Here is a 17,016-nt window from a genome sequence, read left to right on the forward strand (position 1 = left end):
TTACTCTTGGTTGACATTTTTTGCTCAGATACCTAATATGAGCTCCCCAAGTACATTTGGAGTCGAACCGGACCCCAAGATACTTGAATGACATGGCATGAGTGACCGGTTTACTCAAAAGTTGAAGTCGGTCTATGCTTCCTAGAAAAGAAGACCATCTCTGTTTTCTCCGTGGAGAACTCAATCCCTAGACCAATGGCCCAGGTTGAAAAATTGTGTAAAGTGTCTAGTAAGGGTCCTTGCAGGTCGGATTCGTTTGATCCTACGACAGACACCAATCCATCATCTGCTAGTTGTCTTAGGCTGCAACTTTGTGTCGCTTACGTAGAAATTGTACAAAAGGGGGCTTAAACATGAGCCCTGGGGGAGACGGATGTAAGAGATCCGACTAACTGTCGAATCCCCGTGAGAAAAATTCGAATGTTCCTCACAAAGCAAGTGATATAACATATAATTCAATAGAGGCGGCAGACCCCGGGAATGTAGTTTGTCTGACAGGACCTCTATTAAAACAGAATCAAAGACCCCCTTTATGTCCAAGAATACTGAACCCATTTTTTTCGGCGTAAGCCATTTGAATTTCTGAAGAAAGCAACGCAAGACAATCATTCGTCCCCTTGCACAGAGAGTGCCCATCGAATCCATTGATCAAGACGAAACAAGGTCATTTTCTCCAACGATTTCCGTATACAAGACAGCATTGCTATTGGGCGGTACAAATTGAAGTCGGACGCGGGTTTTCCGGGTTTTTGAATAGCTATAATTCGTGCTTGCCTCCAATCATCTGGAACAATATTATGTTCCCGAAACGGATTGAATAAATTCAACAAGCGATGTTTCGTCCCACCCGGGAGGTTTTTCAACAAGTTGAACCTAATTCGATCCGTTCCTGGAGCAGAATTGTTACAAGAAAGGAGAGCAAGAGAGATTTCTCGCTCTATAATCGAAAACTCGAAATCAAGATCGCACCTATCTTGTGGTATATCTCGAACAATGTTTTGCACAGGAACTGAATCAGGACCAACCTTTCGTGCAAACTTAAAAATCCATCGAAGTGAATATTCCTCGCTTTCATTCGTTGAGGAGCGAGATCTCATGTTTCGAGCCACTTTCCATAACTTTTTCATTGACGTTTCTCGTGTCAAACATCCCACGAAATTTCGCCAATAAGCACGTTTTTCCCCTTTGATCAAATTTTTAAACTGATTCTCAAGGGCTAAATACGTTTGAATGTTATCAATGGTTCCACGTTTCCTAAAAGCTCTGAAGCATTCGATTTATCTACATAAAGTTTGGAACACTGACTATTGGGTGGAGCCTGGAATGGATTTCGTTTGAGCGCGAACTGCGCTGTGATAGATCAAATAAGAAGGGAAGTTATGCTCCGCCAATGGAGGTCAACCATCTCTGGAATTGATGGCTAGAGCAATCGCGTCCGCATATTCTTTCCAGTCAATGTGTCTTGTGAGGTCATATGCCATGTTTATCGATTCAGAAGAACTCAACCCACTGGTGATAGAAATTGTGATTGGCAAGTGATCACTACCGTTGGGGTCCTGCTAGATTACATTTCACTTGCAATCTAACGATAGTGAATTCGAGCAAAGCGAGAGGTCAAGAGCACTTGGGTTAGCAGAAGGTTTAGGAACACGTGTTGTTTCCCCCGTATTCAAAACGGTCATATTGAAGCTGCTTTGAAGGTATCAACAATGAAACGATTGTCGTCGTACTGTTCCCCCCAGACGGTTCCGTGAGAGTTGAAGTCTCCCAAGATCAACCGTGGCTCAAGAAGGAGTGAGCCCATGTCAGCAAGTTGTTTCCGGCTAACTTGAACTTCCGGAGGCCAATACAAGCTGACAATACAGAGGTCTTTGCCTCTGATGTTTGTATGACAAGCAACAGCTTCGATCCCTCCAATAGGTCAATTCTAAAACATGTGTGGCATTTTTTGATCCCCAATAGTACCCCTCCGCATCTGTCATCGCGGTCCAAGGGTATTATATTAAAATCGTGTAAAGAGAGATCATTTTGAGAAGAGAGCCAAGTTTCGATCAGAGCAAAACATCACAATTGAATTTATGAATTAATAATTTGAATGCATCCGATTTAGGGATAAGACTGCGACAATTCCACTGTAAAACAGTGGCTATACGGTTAAACAGTGATATCTCCGACCTCTCTATTTAAATTAGACATCAAGAGAGAAAATCATTGTAAGGAGGGGCCATGTTTACATCAATTGCTGCAAAATTGTCTTTAATACTGGAAGCATTGCGGGTGACAATGGTTCTGATGGAGTCGGAAACATTAAAACACGTGAATATTTGATCCACAATGTGAGAGAGGCGAATGAACTGAAAAGTTTAAAGCCTCTTTAATCCAACATCATCATCATCCACAATGTCAGACAACTTTATAAATCCCGATTGGGACGTTGTACTTGACGGTAAAATAGGGACAGCTGGGGTTTTTTGATGTCCTCTCGAGTGCTGGGTCGTTCGAAGGTGAACTATTCCCACGGAAGCCAGGAGGAACCTGTTTTTGTTTGTCCGCTGCACTCGATTTTAGGCAAGCTAACACCGGAGGAACTTGTCCGTGAATTTTGGGAGTGGTCACATTTTGGTGCCGGGGATTTCCTTGGGAAATAAAAGGTGTGTCCTCGTTAGCTGTGTCCGCTTCCATTTCGTTAACTGGTAACGTGGCGAAGACATTGCGTGTGGAGATTGGTTGTTGTTGTTGGGCAAGTGGAGAAGCGCCCTTCAAAATACCCGCAAATGTGCGTTTCGAGCGTTTCTTCAAAGAGCGATTGTGTTTTGTATTTGCAAAGAAAAGAACAGAAAACATCGCGTATTCTGATGACCTTGAAAGCCACCCTCGCCATACCTAACATCCTTCTCCCCTCAGTTTCTTTCGTTCGAGAGCTGAAATGTCACTATGAAACATTTTTCGCAGGTGACAACAAGTCAGCAAGAAGTTGAGAAAGAGACGCAAAACGGAATACGACCTGGAGAGTCGCTAATATCCGGTTGGTGCAATGTGTTTCAGAATGCAATGTTTGCGCTCTGATGCCGGCTGTGAGCTGAAGGATAAGCCCTCACCAAGTGAAAACGAGGAAATTTCACACTGTAACAAGCTTCCGATTGTGTACCGTTTCGAGTATGGTGTTAAATTTTGTGGTCTTCAGAGATTGCACCCATTCGATGCATCCAAGGGGGAAAACATTTATAAATTGCTGAAAGCAGGCAATTTGATTAAAACCGAGGAAGATGTCCACAAGCCGCTAGAGATTAGCAGTGAAACATTGATGGATGTGCACACCAAGCGGTATATCGAAAGTTTAAAGGTAACGTGCTGGCAAGAATTAGTTTATCTGGATATAACTTTAATCAGCACTTTTCGTTGTGTCCTCACCAGTGGAGCGTAAACGTGGCGAAGATAGCGGAAATTCCTCCGTTGATATTCGTGCCAAACTACTTCGTACAGCGGAACTATCTGCGACCGATGCGCTACCAAACAGCCGGATCGATTCTAGCCGCCAAATGTGCCCTCGTGTCGCCATCGGGGACGGGTTGGGCTATAAATTTAGGTGGAGGCTTCCATCATTGCAGTGCCGACGAGGGCGAAGGATTTTGTCCCTACGCGGATATTACGTTGACCGTCAAAATGCTACTGTCCAGTGGGAAGGGAATTGAACGGATTTTGATCGTAGATTTGGACGCCCATCAGGGGAATGGATACGCCAGGGATCTCAAGGAGGACAGCAGTGTGTTTATTATGGACATGTACAACTATCGGATTTATCCGAAAGATCATGAGGCCAAGCTTGCGATTAGAAGACCAGTGGAACTGAAACCGCATACCGAGGATAAGGAATATTTACAGAAACTGAAAAGCAATCTTTTTCGGTCATTCGACGAGTTCAGGCCCGATTTCGTTGTGTACAACGCTGGAACGGATGTGCTAAAGGGAGATCCATTGGGAATGCTAGACATCACACCGGAAGGTGTAGTAGAGCGCGATGCGATTGTATTCAAAGCGGCACGAGAGAGAAATGTTCCCCTGGTGATGCTTCTCAGCGGTGGATATTTGCGGAGTTCCGCTCGGGTGATCGCAAACTCGATATTCAATTTACACGAGAAAGGTCTTTTGCCGATGCCCACTTAAACACTGGTTGGATTGGATCATTTTTGGGAACGAATTGTGATACTACAGATGTATTTAAATTTAGCAATGTACCGTTCTGAATCATATTTCATACAGCTTCATTTTTCGGACACTTTATTATAATATTTTGTCACAAATGATTTATTATAACACACAACACTACTCATTACCGTTTGTGTTTGACGTTCGTTTAGTGTGTGAATGTAGGATTTAACCGTTCATCAATATTTAAATTGCGTCACGACAAATGTAAATTTATTTGCGACACTGTTCGGCGAGAAGCGGTTTAAATGCGCGACAAAAGGATTAGATCTTCGCGAGATAAAATACGAGATATGCGTTTGGTTCGACAGATTTATTTCAAGTGTTTTTTGTTTGGTTTACAGCGTTATATATATCGACCGGTGGCTATCGGCTACCGGTCATTGGTCTTGAATACAATACAAAGGCCCTATTTGATCTGGAGAATTCCGTTTCTGCGGAATTTCTATGCATAATTGGATGCTGTGATAAAGGAGACGTATTAAGATTAAACACTCGTGTTTCATCAGTTTTCAACATCGTTTCAGTTCACTCTTATTGCTTGGTAAGTGTTTCGCAGTTGACTATAAGCATAATGTAATTTTCCTGCAAAAAACTACAAAGTAAAGTGTCGAAATTTGAATCGAACTTTTTCCCTACGAGTCATACTTCGGGCAGTTGAAATCGGTGCTACTACAATGAAAGTTTTCAGGCTTATTATGGATGCAAAGCATAGGTTCATATAACGCACCAAAATATTTTGAAATTTTGTATAAATAGTTATATTAATATGAGGAAAGCTGAATAATTAGTGGACAATGTGCAACTGGATGAACTTCTAACAGAAGAAACGTTGAACCCTCCCTATGTGTGTCCGTGTGTCCTGGCAACCTACCAATTCACGGTAAAAGGTAGAAGTAGAACCTGCGAAGAAGTTGATTGAAATGACGAAGCGCCAAAAACTTGAGGAAAGGAAAAGAAAAACTGTGTTAAAACGGAAAGAGGGAGAAATCCAAACATTAGCTAGCAGGAAGCAGGAAGAACGGATGAAGCAGAAAGAAAAACTTGAAAAGGCAAAAAAGCTGCAAATTCATGAATTAACGAAGCGAAATTGGTAGAAAAGGATAATGACTAAATAGATGAAACTATTCAACAAAAATTAAGAATCAAGATTCAATCTCTGTGAATAACCTTGAGTTATTCTATTACTTGAAAAACAGATCACTTGAATTCAAATATATAATTATCATTTGAGCAATATAACCCTTACCGTATTTCAAGCCATGAACAATATAAAGAAACATCAATAATCGACAAGCATTTGGGGTGAAAATAGAGGACGGGGGAAAAGGTTGCAAATATCACAAAAAAGGTTATTGAAAGTTATTTCAAGTGAATTGAAAAAAGGTTTATTATCAAAAACACATATTGTCGAAATTCATCATTTGATCAATATAGTATTCCGGGATATAATGTTGCTGCTTGTTTGTCACATTCTAGACATACTGGCGGCGTTGGTATTCATGTCAAAGAATCAGTTCAACCCAATCTTCGTCTCAACAAAGCTATTGATGGAGCCTGGTTTTTGGGCATTACAGTTGAACGTGGCATGAAGATGGGTAATAATGGTGTTTTGTATCATAGCCCCAGCTTAAGTGACCAGCGTTTTGTTGAAATTTTAGAAAACTGGCATGAAATGTTTCTTGGTACTAGCAAATTAAATATATTAGCTAGTGATTCTAATATAAGTTATTGTCTCTGAAAATCTTGAACAGCTGGTACAAGTTGGATCTTTTGCGCCTTAAACGTGAGAGAGATAAATTGTACAACAAACTTCGTCGAACAAATGATGGAAATCATTGGAATATGTACACGACCGCGCGCAATAGATATTCACAATCGATCAAGAAAACTCGTTGTGAATATATTCAGAGCAAGATTGATCAACATCAAATTGACAGCAAAGAGTTATGGAAAATTTTGGAACCTTTATTGATACCTAGTGATAGCAAACCGCGGTCCATAACTTCAAAGGAATAAATGTTTTCAATCGATGCCAAGACATTAAATGTTTAAAACAAACTTCCAGCAACTTGTAATAATTTGTGCCAGATGACTATTGTTGGGTGGATAATGAAGGTCCCGGGGTTTAAAGGTTTGAGTTAGTCGATTATCTAATTGATAATTAATTAATACATAACCAGTTGCTCAAAAAAATCGAACTGATTTAATCTACAGATATGAAATCACCTCTTTGTAATTCCGGTATTTCACTATGCTTCATCTATTCAAAAGTTTCTTTGGACATTGGGCTTGTAAAAAGTTAGTTCACTCTAACCTGACTGCCAAATTTGTCAGACTAACCGTTCTAATCTCCATATTAATTAAACCATTTCAGGTCGTAGCCTATCCGTTCATTCTGACGGTTGTCTGCTTGGTCCTTTAGCAATCCCTCGTGGGCCTTCTTTACCCGACAACAGTCGTGCTCTCGATCTTCGACCAAACCCCTATCATAGCTGTGTTCCTTTCTATCAAGACTTACATATCCAATTCCACAATGAAAACAAACTCTACTATATTCTAATCGTTATCACAATTCCGGTTTCTCATGTCTGCATTAACGCGCGCGTACTCAAACTCATGTAGACTATATTCTATTTTCTTTTAATTCTTTTAAACATATTCTAGTGTCATCTCGATATAAATTTTTTTTGTCAAAATCGGCACTCTAGGATTTTTTTCGGAATACGAAACGAAAAGTATGGTTTTGGGTGCCAAAAAAAATAGTTGTCTCGATTTTCATTCGGAAATTGCTACGAAATGTTGAATTATACGATAATATACCCTATGCAAAATATTAGCTCATTCGGACTTCATTTAAAAAAAACCAAAAATCACCGAAAATCGAGGTTTTCAAAAAAATGTTGATGTCAAGTGTCTTAAAATTGCATTACTCGATTACTCGTCGAGATTTACAGTTATCTCGAATTTTTTTGCGCTTGGTTGTTTTCCCGCCTGAAAAATCGATTTTTGACAAGAAAATTGTAAGGGGTTTGTATCTAGAACACGACCGCATATTTTCGACGTAGAACTACGCAATTATATTATGCAATCCACTTGTTTACCACTTCGAATATTATTTTAGAATGCGTAAATACCCCCGACTTGCAGGTATATTTGCAAAGCAAATTTCCACAGGTACATCGATTTTGAAGTCTGTGTTGGGGAAACCCTAAATCGGGCAAATCTTAGAGAATTTCCGATTCGATTGGCATGCAAATCATGAGAATTCGTTCACAGTGAAAATAGTTATCAACGTTAGTTTTATTTCATAAAAACGTGACCTGTTTTCTGATTTGGCACCCTTAATGTAAGACGTAGTCCTACGTCAAAAATTTTTAGTTATGGTTTACGATTACGATTATGGATTACGGGCAATTGTTTTTAGTTTTCGTGATTCAAGAGGCACTGTATTTCACACGTTAAAGCTGTATTTTCTGAACAGCTGAAATCGTTCAGTTTTAAAATTTTGATGAAGATTGTAACAGACGTAGTTTTTTTTTATTTTCCTCGTAGATTTTTTTTTGGAATCTGTAAGTAAAATCAGTTCGTTTGTTTGGTTCAACTAATTTCAAACCTGAAGCAACATAATATTATCTTTTAGATAATTCGTCTTGCTAAAACCTCTGTGGGTGGCGGAACCATCATAATCACTATATATATAAAAATTTCGTGTCACGATGTTCGTGGTCGAACTCCTCCGAGACGGCTCGACCGATTTTAATGAAATTATACTCAAAAAACTTGGTAGGCATGAAAATAGGTCGTTAACGATATATTATACTGTATATTTAATACCGATTTGGGTGGTCCCATGCAAGAATTTTTTTTCTGAATGTATTTGTTTTGACGTAGGACTACGTCTTACATTAAGGGTGCCAAATCAGAAAACAGGACACGTTTTTATGAAATAAAGTTAACGTTAATAACTATTTTTGCTGCGAACGGATTTTAACGATTTGCATACCAATCGAATCGGAAATTCTCTAAGATTTGTTTGATATGCTATACATTACAATCCCATAGTCTGTACATGGTTTAAATTGATGAAAATTGAAAGCATTCCCATTTCCCATACATTTGTTCTCAGAATCTATCTGTGACCGAAACAACAAAGGTCGCTAATTCTGCTCGTTTTGTGTTTTATGTTTCCCCTCGAGCTGTGAACGCTAGCGAATATTTCACATGAAGTGTGTATCGATGTTTCATTTTTATCGCTGCAACCAGTCTTCCATGTTTCACAAAAAACACCGCGTCCGGAATAAACATGTCCACGCTGCTGTTCACAGTTTTGTGTTTGAGTACAAACATGATTTTTTCGTACCTATGTTAGAAAATGTGACATGTTTGTATTCGTGGTATGTTTGGACATACGATGTTTAATCCCAATGTTTCACATGATGTTCGAACATGGTGTACAGTTTCTCTTGCATTTTCACCCCAAGCACCGGCAGTGCGTAGAGTAGAAGAAGCGAATCAGACACCACACCACCACCACTCAACGCGTGGTGTGTTGGTATGTTGACATGGAAAAAATGCTTTCCTTCCATGACAATGGGTGCTTCATTAAAAATATTGGGCAAATAAAATAAACCTCTTTTTCTGTTCTGAACAAAATAAACATCGATTGATATGAGAGTTTTTCACATTTGATATCATTATTTAGTGCACGCATCAATTTATATATTGAATTCATGTAACATTCGCTATTATTAGCTATTTGAACAAGTACTAAAATTGAATTATTCAGCAGTGACATGTTAGGCGTGACGCTAACCACTCGACCACGGGAGCAACAATTTTGGCTGGATCTTTGAATACAAATGGCCAATACTGCTTGGTCGCGACGATCGCGACCCGAGCTATAAAACGAGCGGAGAAGAGGAGAAGAAAGGATGATGTAATCGCATGCACACATAGCATATGTAGTGCAGTGTAAGTGTAGCTTTTAGTTTTTTCTTTCATTCAGTTTGTGATAACATCGAGAAATTAATGGTGTGTTTTAGCCGCTGAAATTTCTCTGCTGGTTCTGCTGTGTGCCGCTGAAGGTTGCATCTAAAACTAATTTTTGGGTATTTATTTTTTTGGTCGGCATTTGTACGACGTCGCCCGCTATGCAGTCGGCTCCCCAGACTTTAATTGCCAACATGTACGCAAAAAAAAATAGAAAGCTTCTTTCTATTCAGAGAATGTTTTCTTTGAACGAAACCAAGGATTATTTAATCAGACTTGCAAAATGTGCATGAACGATCTATAAACTTTTACTTAGTCGCGGCAATACATACACACATTCTTTACAGATACACGGGCCGATAGGTTGTGCAGTCCACTGATGATTCAACAAGAGCCAAAGGTTGTACCGCTCATGACAACTCTACACGAGCTGATGATTGCGCCGGCTAGTGATCATTCTATCCTGGATTCCTCGAGTCGAGAAAGACGCACCACGCTAGATATGAGGTACAGACTAGGGGGTCGTTGCTGATTAACGGTCAGCTGCATCCCAATAGGAAGTATCCCATGTCGGGCACACGTACAGAGCACTGAAGACTGCAACATCCCAATTATGAGAACACTTGTAATACTAACCTCGAGCCAACCGCGAGTAATCGGTTACATATTACTAACATAGTTGTAAGCAAACATTGTCAAAATATTGAACTCCCGGCCCCGTTAGGCTGACGCCATATGAGCCTTAATAAAAATATATATTTTGGTGCATGAACTTATAGCCTCTTAGTTCGTGCAATTTTTGAAATGCGAACTAAATTTCAAGTTCGTTTCTGTGAAAAAGTATTCTACGAAGAAATGTTTTGGGATGAATAATTTCTTTCCGTGTATGAAAAGAAACGAAACGAAAGCAATGAATACTGCGACATCGGGTGATATGTTTGTACATGATGTTCTTGAATTATAAGATCGTGTTTGTTTTCACATGTCTATGTTTGTGTATCATTGTTCGTGTTGGGGATAGACACTCAACACTAGCGAGAATCATGTTCGAATTCAAACAAAAACATGAAATTTTCACATCGCGTGGACATGTGTAAGTGTTTTCGGACGACTGGCTGCAACTATGTGCATCTGGCTGCAACTATGTGCACGCGTGTTTGATGCTTGTTGAATGGCGATACACGGAAGATGCCTCTCGTTGAATGCTCAGTGCAATGCGTGCATTGATATAAAGAAACAAATTGCGACATATAACCAATTAGTGCATTGTTCTCTCAAAGGCAAGAAAGAATCGTTGCTTCTCGAAATGATTCTACAAAACTATGCAAGCCATTAAACTTTTTCAGGTTCCCGGAACTTTTCACTAAAGAGTTATTTATGAACTTTCGACGTATTCGCAAATCATATCCGAAATGATGAACCAACAAATTAAAAAAAAAAAAGATTGCGTAGTCCTACGTCCTAAGCGGTCGTGTCTCGGATACAACCCCTCGATTTTTTTGCATAAATTTGGTTTGAAAAAATACATATATAACCGATTTTCATCCCTGTCTCCTATTTTTAATCGTGATATTTGTATTTTTACATGAACAATACCAAATAAATGATCCGTCGTTCGTTTTTCGAACAAGATGAATTTATTTACGTTGTTAAATGCCAGATGGCACTTCGTCCTCTTCAACGAACTTTCACTGGAAACCTTTGTGGATGAGCACAATGATTCATTGAAATTATTCTAAACACACACACACACACATGCTTGGAATGCGTAGTAACAATCACGCTATTGTGGTCAATCCTGATAAAAAAAACCGGCTGGAGAACACGTGTGTAGATCCAATGCGCCACTGTTACTTCAATAATTAAGAACATCATTACTCATTTTGATGAATGTTTTTAAATATGTGGTTGGAGGAGACGAAACAATCAAGAGAGTGCGCTCCATAGATCATTATGTGTGTCGTTCGATGGATTCACGCAGTCAGGACGACGACATTCTACGATGTATTGAGCTGTGCCAATAATCCATGGTCAACGAATACGCGAGAGCGAACAACTGCTATTCCTATGACACAATCAACAGAATACAATCACTCGCAAGACGCTATCATGATCAACACCGACACAGCCTTTGTTCAAACGACAGCACGTGTGTTCAAACAAAATAAATGATGTCTTTAATGAGCTTCGTTTCGAAATTACACGTGTTCCGTCCAAAATGCTGCTGGATGTATTCGGTTGAATGACAAAAGCAAGGATTACCTTATACGCACATTTTTAGTTTATTTTTAGGATAGAGTAATTTCCTCGGAAATCCAGAATTACCTGTACGGATCGCAACTCAAGTTCAATCGAGTTGTGTGAAGCGAAAATGGTAATGACTTCTCGGGTGAAATGAACACGCTTTCAGAACAAAAATAAATGAAAAAAGGACTGTTCGCGAGCGATAGCGCGAATGTTGAGCAAGTGTGAGATGCAATAGATTCCCTATTCCATCCCGATCCTTATCCCCAGAATTATTCAGTATGTCCTAGATCTCACCTCCATCTCCACATCACTCTCGGGTTCTGGAAGTCCACTTTCCCACGGTCCAATGCAATACACGGTCAAACTTTCACGTATCTGCTCGATATCCACGTGGAATCTGTTCTTCATACGGCCTTATTCTGCGTGGCGTGTGAGGTGAGATGACAATTGTCACTTATGTCACGCGATTCCACCAGGCGTATGCCGTGAGAAATCTCACTTGAATGAACTCTCACTTTATTCCCGCTCTCAAATATACGTGACGATTGTCACATGAACTGGGATTTCTAGGTGACAATCGTCGACATGTCTTGAGGTGTCGACAGTGCATGAAAACAAATGAAAAAAGGAAGAGGAATAATAAGTGTTTTTTTGGGTCGTATAGAATCGATAGTAATGGTATTATATGTATCAATAAATTCAATTTATCTTCAATTTTCACAGTACGAAAGACAAATTGCAAGTAGTTTGTTTTTTTTTGTGAAAGCGGTAGTGAGTCTGTTATTCCTCAATTGGACGAATAAGCACACCGAAATTATTTTCATTTCATGAAATCTATTTATTTTCTCTAAAATATATCTATCATATGGGTCTTGTGTTTCATCTATCTATCCGCGAGTCATCGTCACCGAACTGCATATCCATTTCAGAAGCCGTGGTATACGGGGCTCTGGCAACCCTATCCCATCCAATGCAAATTGAGCGTAGGCAGCATAAAACAGGGCTCGCGCTTAGGAGGCTCACGTATTGTTTAATGTTTGGAGTCATATATGTTAATATTTGATTACGTTGGATAGTTTTTTTTTGGCAAGCGATGTTTGGATACCCATCCGGAAGCTTTCTTGACGATTTGCAATTCAAATCACAGCCGAAGAATCGCGCGGAGCACTTCATTTTGAATTTTAGGTTATGATTTCTATGCTCATGATTTTCTATGCTGGCTACTGAAAGGCGGCCATCTTAGCAATCCCTTGGTGGTATATGCCCGAGCCGGAGCCAGAGCAACAATTTAACACTGAGAGTGCAGAGAGCAGCAGCAACTACGACCAAAACAAACAAAAATGCTAAACTTTACAGGATGCAATCAACTGTTTCACCAAATCTAAATCAAATACCTGCAAATTCGGCAGAATGTCCTGATACACTAACAACAGGCCAGGTTAAATCAGATCTATAGATACGGTACTGACTGCAGCAAAACAAATATCTGACCTCTCTGAGCGAAACAAATAAAATTCTGGGATGCCAGATGTTTTTTCTCAAATATATGCGATAAAAATCTGAAATATTTGTAAATATGTGCTAATGTCTGACATACTGACCAGCTTCGTTTATCATATGGAATCAATAATGTTTTGTCACTATTTTAAATAGCCTGCAGCAGGAATAAAAGGTTGTGATAAAAGTTAAATGTCTGCAAATTCGTGAACACATGTGCGAATGTGGCATCTCTGATCAGATTTGGCAACCAGCAGAATGAACGCCTTGTCACTTGCTGTTCATCCTCTCACATACATCAAATGAACCTCTCACGGCATCCGAAACGACTGTAGGAATAGAGTGAGGAGAGTTGCGTGATGGTGATGTGACAATTGTCATCTCACCTCACACGCCGCGTAGAATCAGGCCGATAGATCTTAATCGATGATTTTTGTACAGTGTCCGAAATTTTAATTCACTCTGTCCAATTTTTTTTTGAATAGTGTCCCAAGTTTGATTCTTACTCGCTTCAATTGGAAAACACTTTTGTTCGATATTTTTTTATGTTTCCAATCAACCATAGTAGAAAGCTTAAAAGCATGCTGAAATATTTTATGAAAAATACCGACCTGTGCACAAAATGCCTTAAGCGTTCGAAATATGACTCAGGACGGTACCTTCTGCACTCAAAATTGTAGCACCGTGAAACTTTTCGTCACGCGCTAAATATTGCCCTATAAATCCAAGCAACCGCCGCTTCAGTGGCGAACACCGTTGCTAACCGGTTGCCATAGTAAAGCGTCGCATATTTATGGTCAAGTTGAAGTGCAAGGTTCCTCGTTGAGTCGATTCTCTAGAAGTTCCGATCTGAAATCGAGATGTTGAATTCACTTTTTATCAAACACGAAGACTTGAAAGAAGCCGCCGCCATTGAGCGCCGCCGACAGTATGAGGAAGCTCGGAAGCAGAGAATTTTCAATGCGAGACGACGGGTCATCGGGGTAAGAATCGCATCGCAAGATGAATTTTGACCTTACATCCTTTTCACGGCACGAAATTGCAGGTCGATACCGCTGCCCTCGCTCACCAGATTGGTGAAAAAAATAGAATTCAACAGGAGGAACATGAAAGAAGGCGGAAATTTATCGACGAACAGCAGCGTCAGAGCCAAGCAATCGAACGTAAATGCCAAGAGCAGACACTTTTTCGCCATCAGCTGCACAACGAAATCAACCACTTTCGGGTGTTACATCAACGACCGGAGCAATCTCGAGATTTCGATTTGTTCGATCCGAACGGGTTGAAAAAATCACTTCCCGCGCGTGTTGGCGACAACGACCCACGATTGAGCGTTTCGGGGGCGCAAAAGTTCGACGGGGAAGATTTGACGGAGAAGGAGAGAAAGCAAATGCAAATGCAGCAGCAGCGATCCTGGCTGGAGCAGCAGATACGTGAAAAACGACGGGCTGAAATGGATCGCATTGCTGGCGAGAGGTTCCTTGAAGAGGCCCTGGAAGCTAGGGAAAGACGCGTGCTTGAATTGGCAGCAGAGGAACGCAATTCCCGCTGCAAGATTCTGGAGGCGACGAATCAATTCAACAAACATTTGATGCAGCAGCAGGAACACGAGCGGCAACAAAAGAAACGGGAAGATGAGGAGGATAATATGGCGGAAATTTACAACCACTTGACCAGTGACATTTTAACGGAAAATCCGGATGTAGCAAAGAGTAGCCTCGGGTCGAATCGAATCGTTCCCTATAGTTATAAGGGAATGAGCCCGGAAGAGGTACAGCAAATTAGGAGCGCCCAACTACAACAGCAAGATGAAATGAGACGACGCCAGCAGGAAGAGAGGAAAAATAACAAAGCGTGGGACAAACTGGCGAATGACTTTGATCGGACGGTTCTGGTTAAGGATCGGGAAATCAATCAACGTCGGAGACAATTGGCTGAATGTATTCGACATGAAAACGTCCACCTTTCGGATGAGGCGCAGCGTAAGCTTAACTACTTGGATCGAGTTGTGTACCAAAATTCTCCCACTATGGAATACTTCGAGCAGTTTAATACGACAACCAGATAATTTTTTTCCCGATTCATTTACTTGTAAGGCTCAATCGCATAAGCTTCGCGGAGCCGCTAATTCAAAACTTGATTATACAAGATTACAACTTAACCCCTTCCCGTATTATTTAATACGTCACGTAATACGTAATACGTATGTTATGATGATGGTCCCGTCTCCTTCCCCTACATAAGTTTGAGCAAGACGAGTTATCTAAAAGATAATTATTTTTTCTCAGCATTGAATTCAGTATAGCAAACACAAAAAACAAACTGATTTAAATTACAAATATAAGTTCAAAAAATTGCATTGTCAAAAGACAAGCCAATACTCAGTCATGTCCGCCTCAGAGCCGATACGGTCCCTACGAGGCCCTTGCAGCCAAGTAGTCCACCAGAGCACAAGTCCAACCGCCAGCCTTGATTTGACTATGAATATCCTCAAACTTTCAATTTAATATCCTTCATATTTGTTTCACGCGCGACGCTCAATCTTTTGTAGACTTCTTTTACGACAAAATAAAAATTAAAAATAGTCCATCATAACCGAGATCATGACAGACATAATAGAGATCAATACAAATTGAAAGAAAGGTAATTTAAAAAATGTAAATAGTCTACATAATATGATCCGTTCAAAAAAAAAAAATAATCGTCAGGTTCATTGAAAATATTAAAACAAACTGCAAAAAAAAATGTCCACATAAAATTATCCGTTCGTATAAAACTTCGTCAGTGAAAACCTTCGTTATAAAATAATAAAAAACAGCTTTCACGTGTGAAATACAGTGCCTCCTAAATTCTGCAAGTGTTGTTGCGCATTTAATATGTCTTGGCATCGAGTTGAAAACATTTATTCCCTTGAAATACAATAAATTTTGAGAAGCACATGTCAAAAAATATCATTCGCGTTTCTAGTGTTGTAACTGTGAAAGTCACTTCCTCTTTCAACTCGATCGCATCGAGGTAGCAAACCGTTAATTACTTAAAAAATGAACATTGAAAAACAATTCTTTGCTTCACAGATAACCGTTGCAAAGCGTCCAGCATCAAAGATGAGGAAGTGAACCTATTACATTTTAGTACAGTGGAACCTCGACTATCCGCGAACGGATGATCCGCGGTGCGGTTTATCCGCGAAAGCGAGTTCCATAGTAATGCTATGGGCTTTCCCGGAATCTATCAGTGAGTGGTAGGATTTTGCTTTTTTTGTTTTGGTCATGGCTTTCACATTATTTGACTTCTGGTGTACACGAGCTTATAGATGGATAGTTTAATGATGCCTGTATTGATAAAACATAGTTATCCAGATGAAATATCTTTTTTTGTGTTTGCATCTCTTTTTTGGTCGTTCATTGCGTTATCCGCGGTGACCTAGCCAGACTATTCCGCGGATAATCGGGGTTCTACTGTATTAATCGCATTATTTTTTTTCTGCAAGCGCTGTATTCTCGATATTTGTGTTCCGTAGGCTAGAAATAGAATGGAAGAACAAACATCTAAATACGGAGAGAAGGTTGATTTGTGTAGCTGTATTTTGCTGCAAATAGTTAAATCATTTTTGAATCGGCATAAGATTCCATACTTCTTGGCAATTTCGTCAATGTGAACTTGAACTTAAGTTTGTCATCAATAATCACGCCAAGATATTCAATATCGCGAACACGGTCAATAGTCTTCTAATCAATAACAATAGAGACGTTCTCATTTATTCGATTTCGCGAGATTATCATGTATTTTGTTTTACGTATATTCAATTTCAATTGCTTATACTTCAACCATCTACTTAGAAAACGCAAATCTTCATTCAAGTGCAGAACGGCCTGATGTACATCTTTAGCTGCAATGAATAACACAATGTCATCAGTGAAAAAGTTAATATCGCAAATTCGTAGAGGGTCCCTTACACGATAAATAAGAATGACATTACTTCATCAGAATGATAATAGAAATGTTGGTGTAAGGCTGACAAAATTGATATGACGGGCAATAATGATGAAAATCCGGATTTTCCGAATTTCCGGA

At 39.8% G+C, this 17,016-nt stretch overlaps 2 protein-coding genes across 3 annotated transcripts; both read left to right on the top strand.

Annotated features, from left to right (window-relative positions):
• Positions 1-2,209: 2,209 nt before the first annotated feature.
• Positions 2,210-5,502, top strand: LOC129762897 (histone deacetylase 11). 2 transcript variants are annotated; one of them, XM_055761497.1, is made up of 3 exons: positions 2,210-2,651; positions 2,953-3,343; positions 3,415-5,502. In XM_055761497.1, exons 2-3 carry the CDS (start codon positions 3,035-3,037, stop codon positions 4,162-4,164), a joined length of 1,059 nt encoding a protein of 352 aa, XP_055617472.1. In that variant the 5' UTR covers positions 2,210-2,651; positions 2,953-3,034; the 3' UTR covers positions 4,165-5,502. The 2 variants fall into 2 exon arrangements, with proteins under 2 accessions (XP_055617472.1, XP_055617471.1); XM_055761496.1 differs by having other exon boundaries at positions 2,210-3,343.
• A 5,508-nt stretch (positions 5,503-11,010) lies between these two features.
• LOC129775617 (RIB43A-like with coiled-coils protein 2) lies at positions 11,011-15,876 on the top strand. The gene is made up of 2 exons (XM_055780574.1): positions 11,011-13,925; positions 13,988-15,876. Exons 1-2 carry the CDS (start codon positions 13,803-13,805, stop codon positions 15,008-15,010), a joined length of 1,146 nt encoding a protein of 381 aa, XP_055636549.1. The 5' UTR covers positions 11,011-13,802; the 3' UTR covers positions 15,011-15,876.
• Positions 15,877-17,016: the final 1,140 nt, after the last annotated feature.

Source organism: Toxorhynchites rutilus, chromosome 1 (genome assembly GCF_029784135.1).
Source record: "Toxorhynchites rutilus septentrionalis strain SRP chromosome 1, ASM2978413v1, whole genome shotgun sequence".
Classification (NCBI taxonomy): domain Eukaryota; kingdom Metazoa; phylum Arthropoda; class Insecta; order Diptera; family Culicidae; genus Toxorhynchites; species Toxorhynchites rutilus.

Bases quoted from the DNA above. Each gene is read 5' to 3' on its own strand.
- LOC129762897 (XM_055761496.1), top strand. From the start codon at position 3,035: ATGTGTTTCAGAATGCAATGTTTGCGCTCTGATGCCGGCTGTGAGCTG. The intron at 3,344-3,414 runs GTAACGTGCTGG...TGTCCTCACCAG, and splicing joins GGTATATCGAAAGTTTAAAG to TGGAGCGTAAACGTGGCGAA.
- LOC129775617 (XM_055780574.1), top strand. From the start codon at position 13,803: ATGTTGAATTCACTTTTTATCAAACACGAAGACTTGAAAGAAGCCGCC. The intron at 13,926-13,987 runs GTAAGAATCGCA...ACGAAATTGCAG, and splicing joins CGAGACGACGGGTCATCGGG to GTCGATACCGCTGCCCTCGC.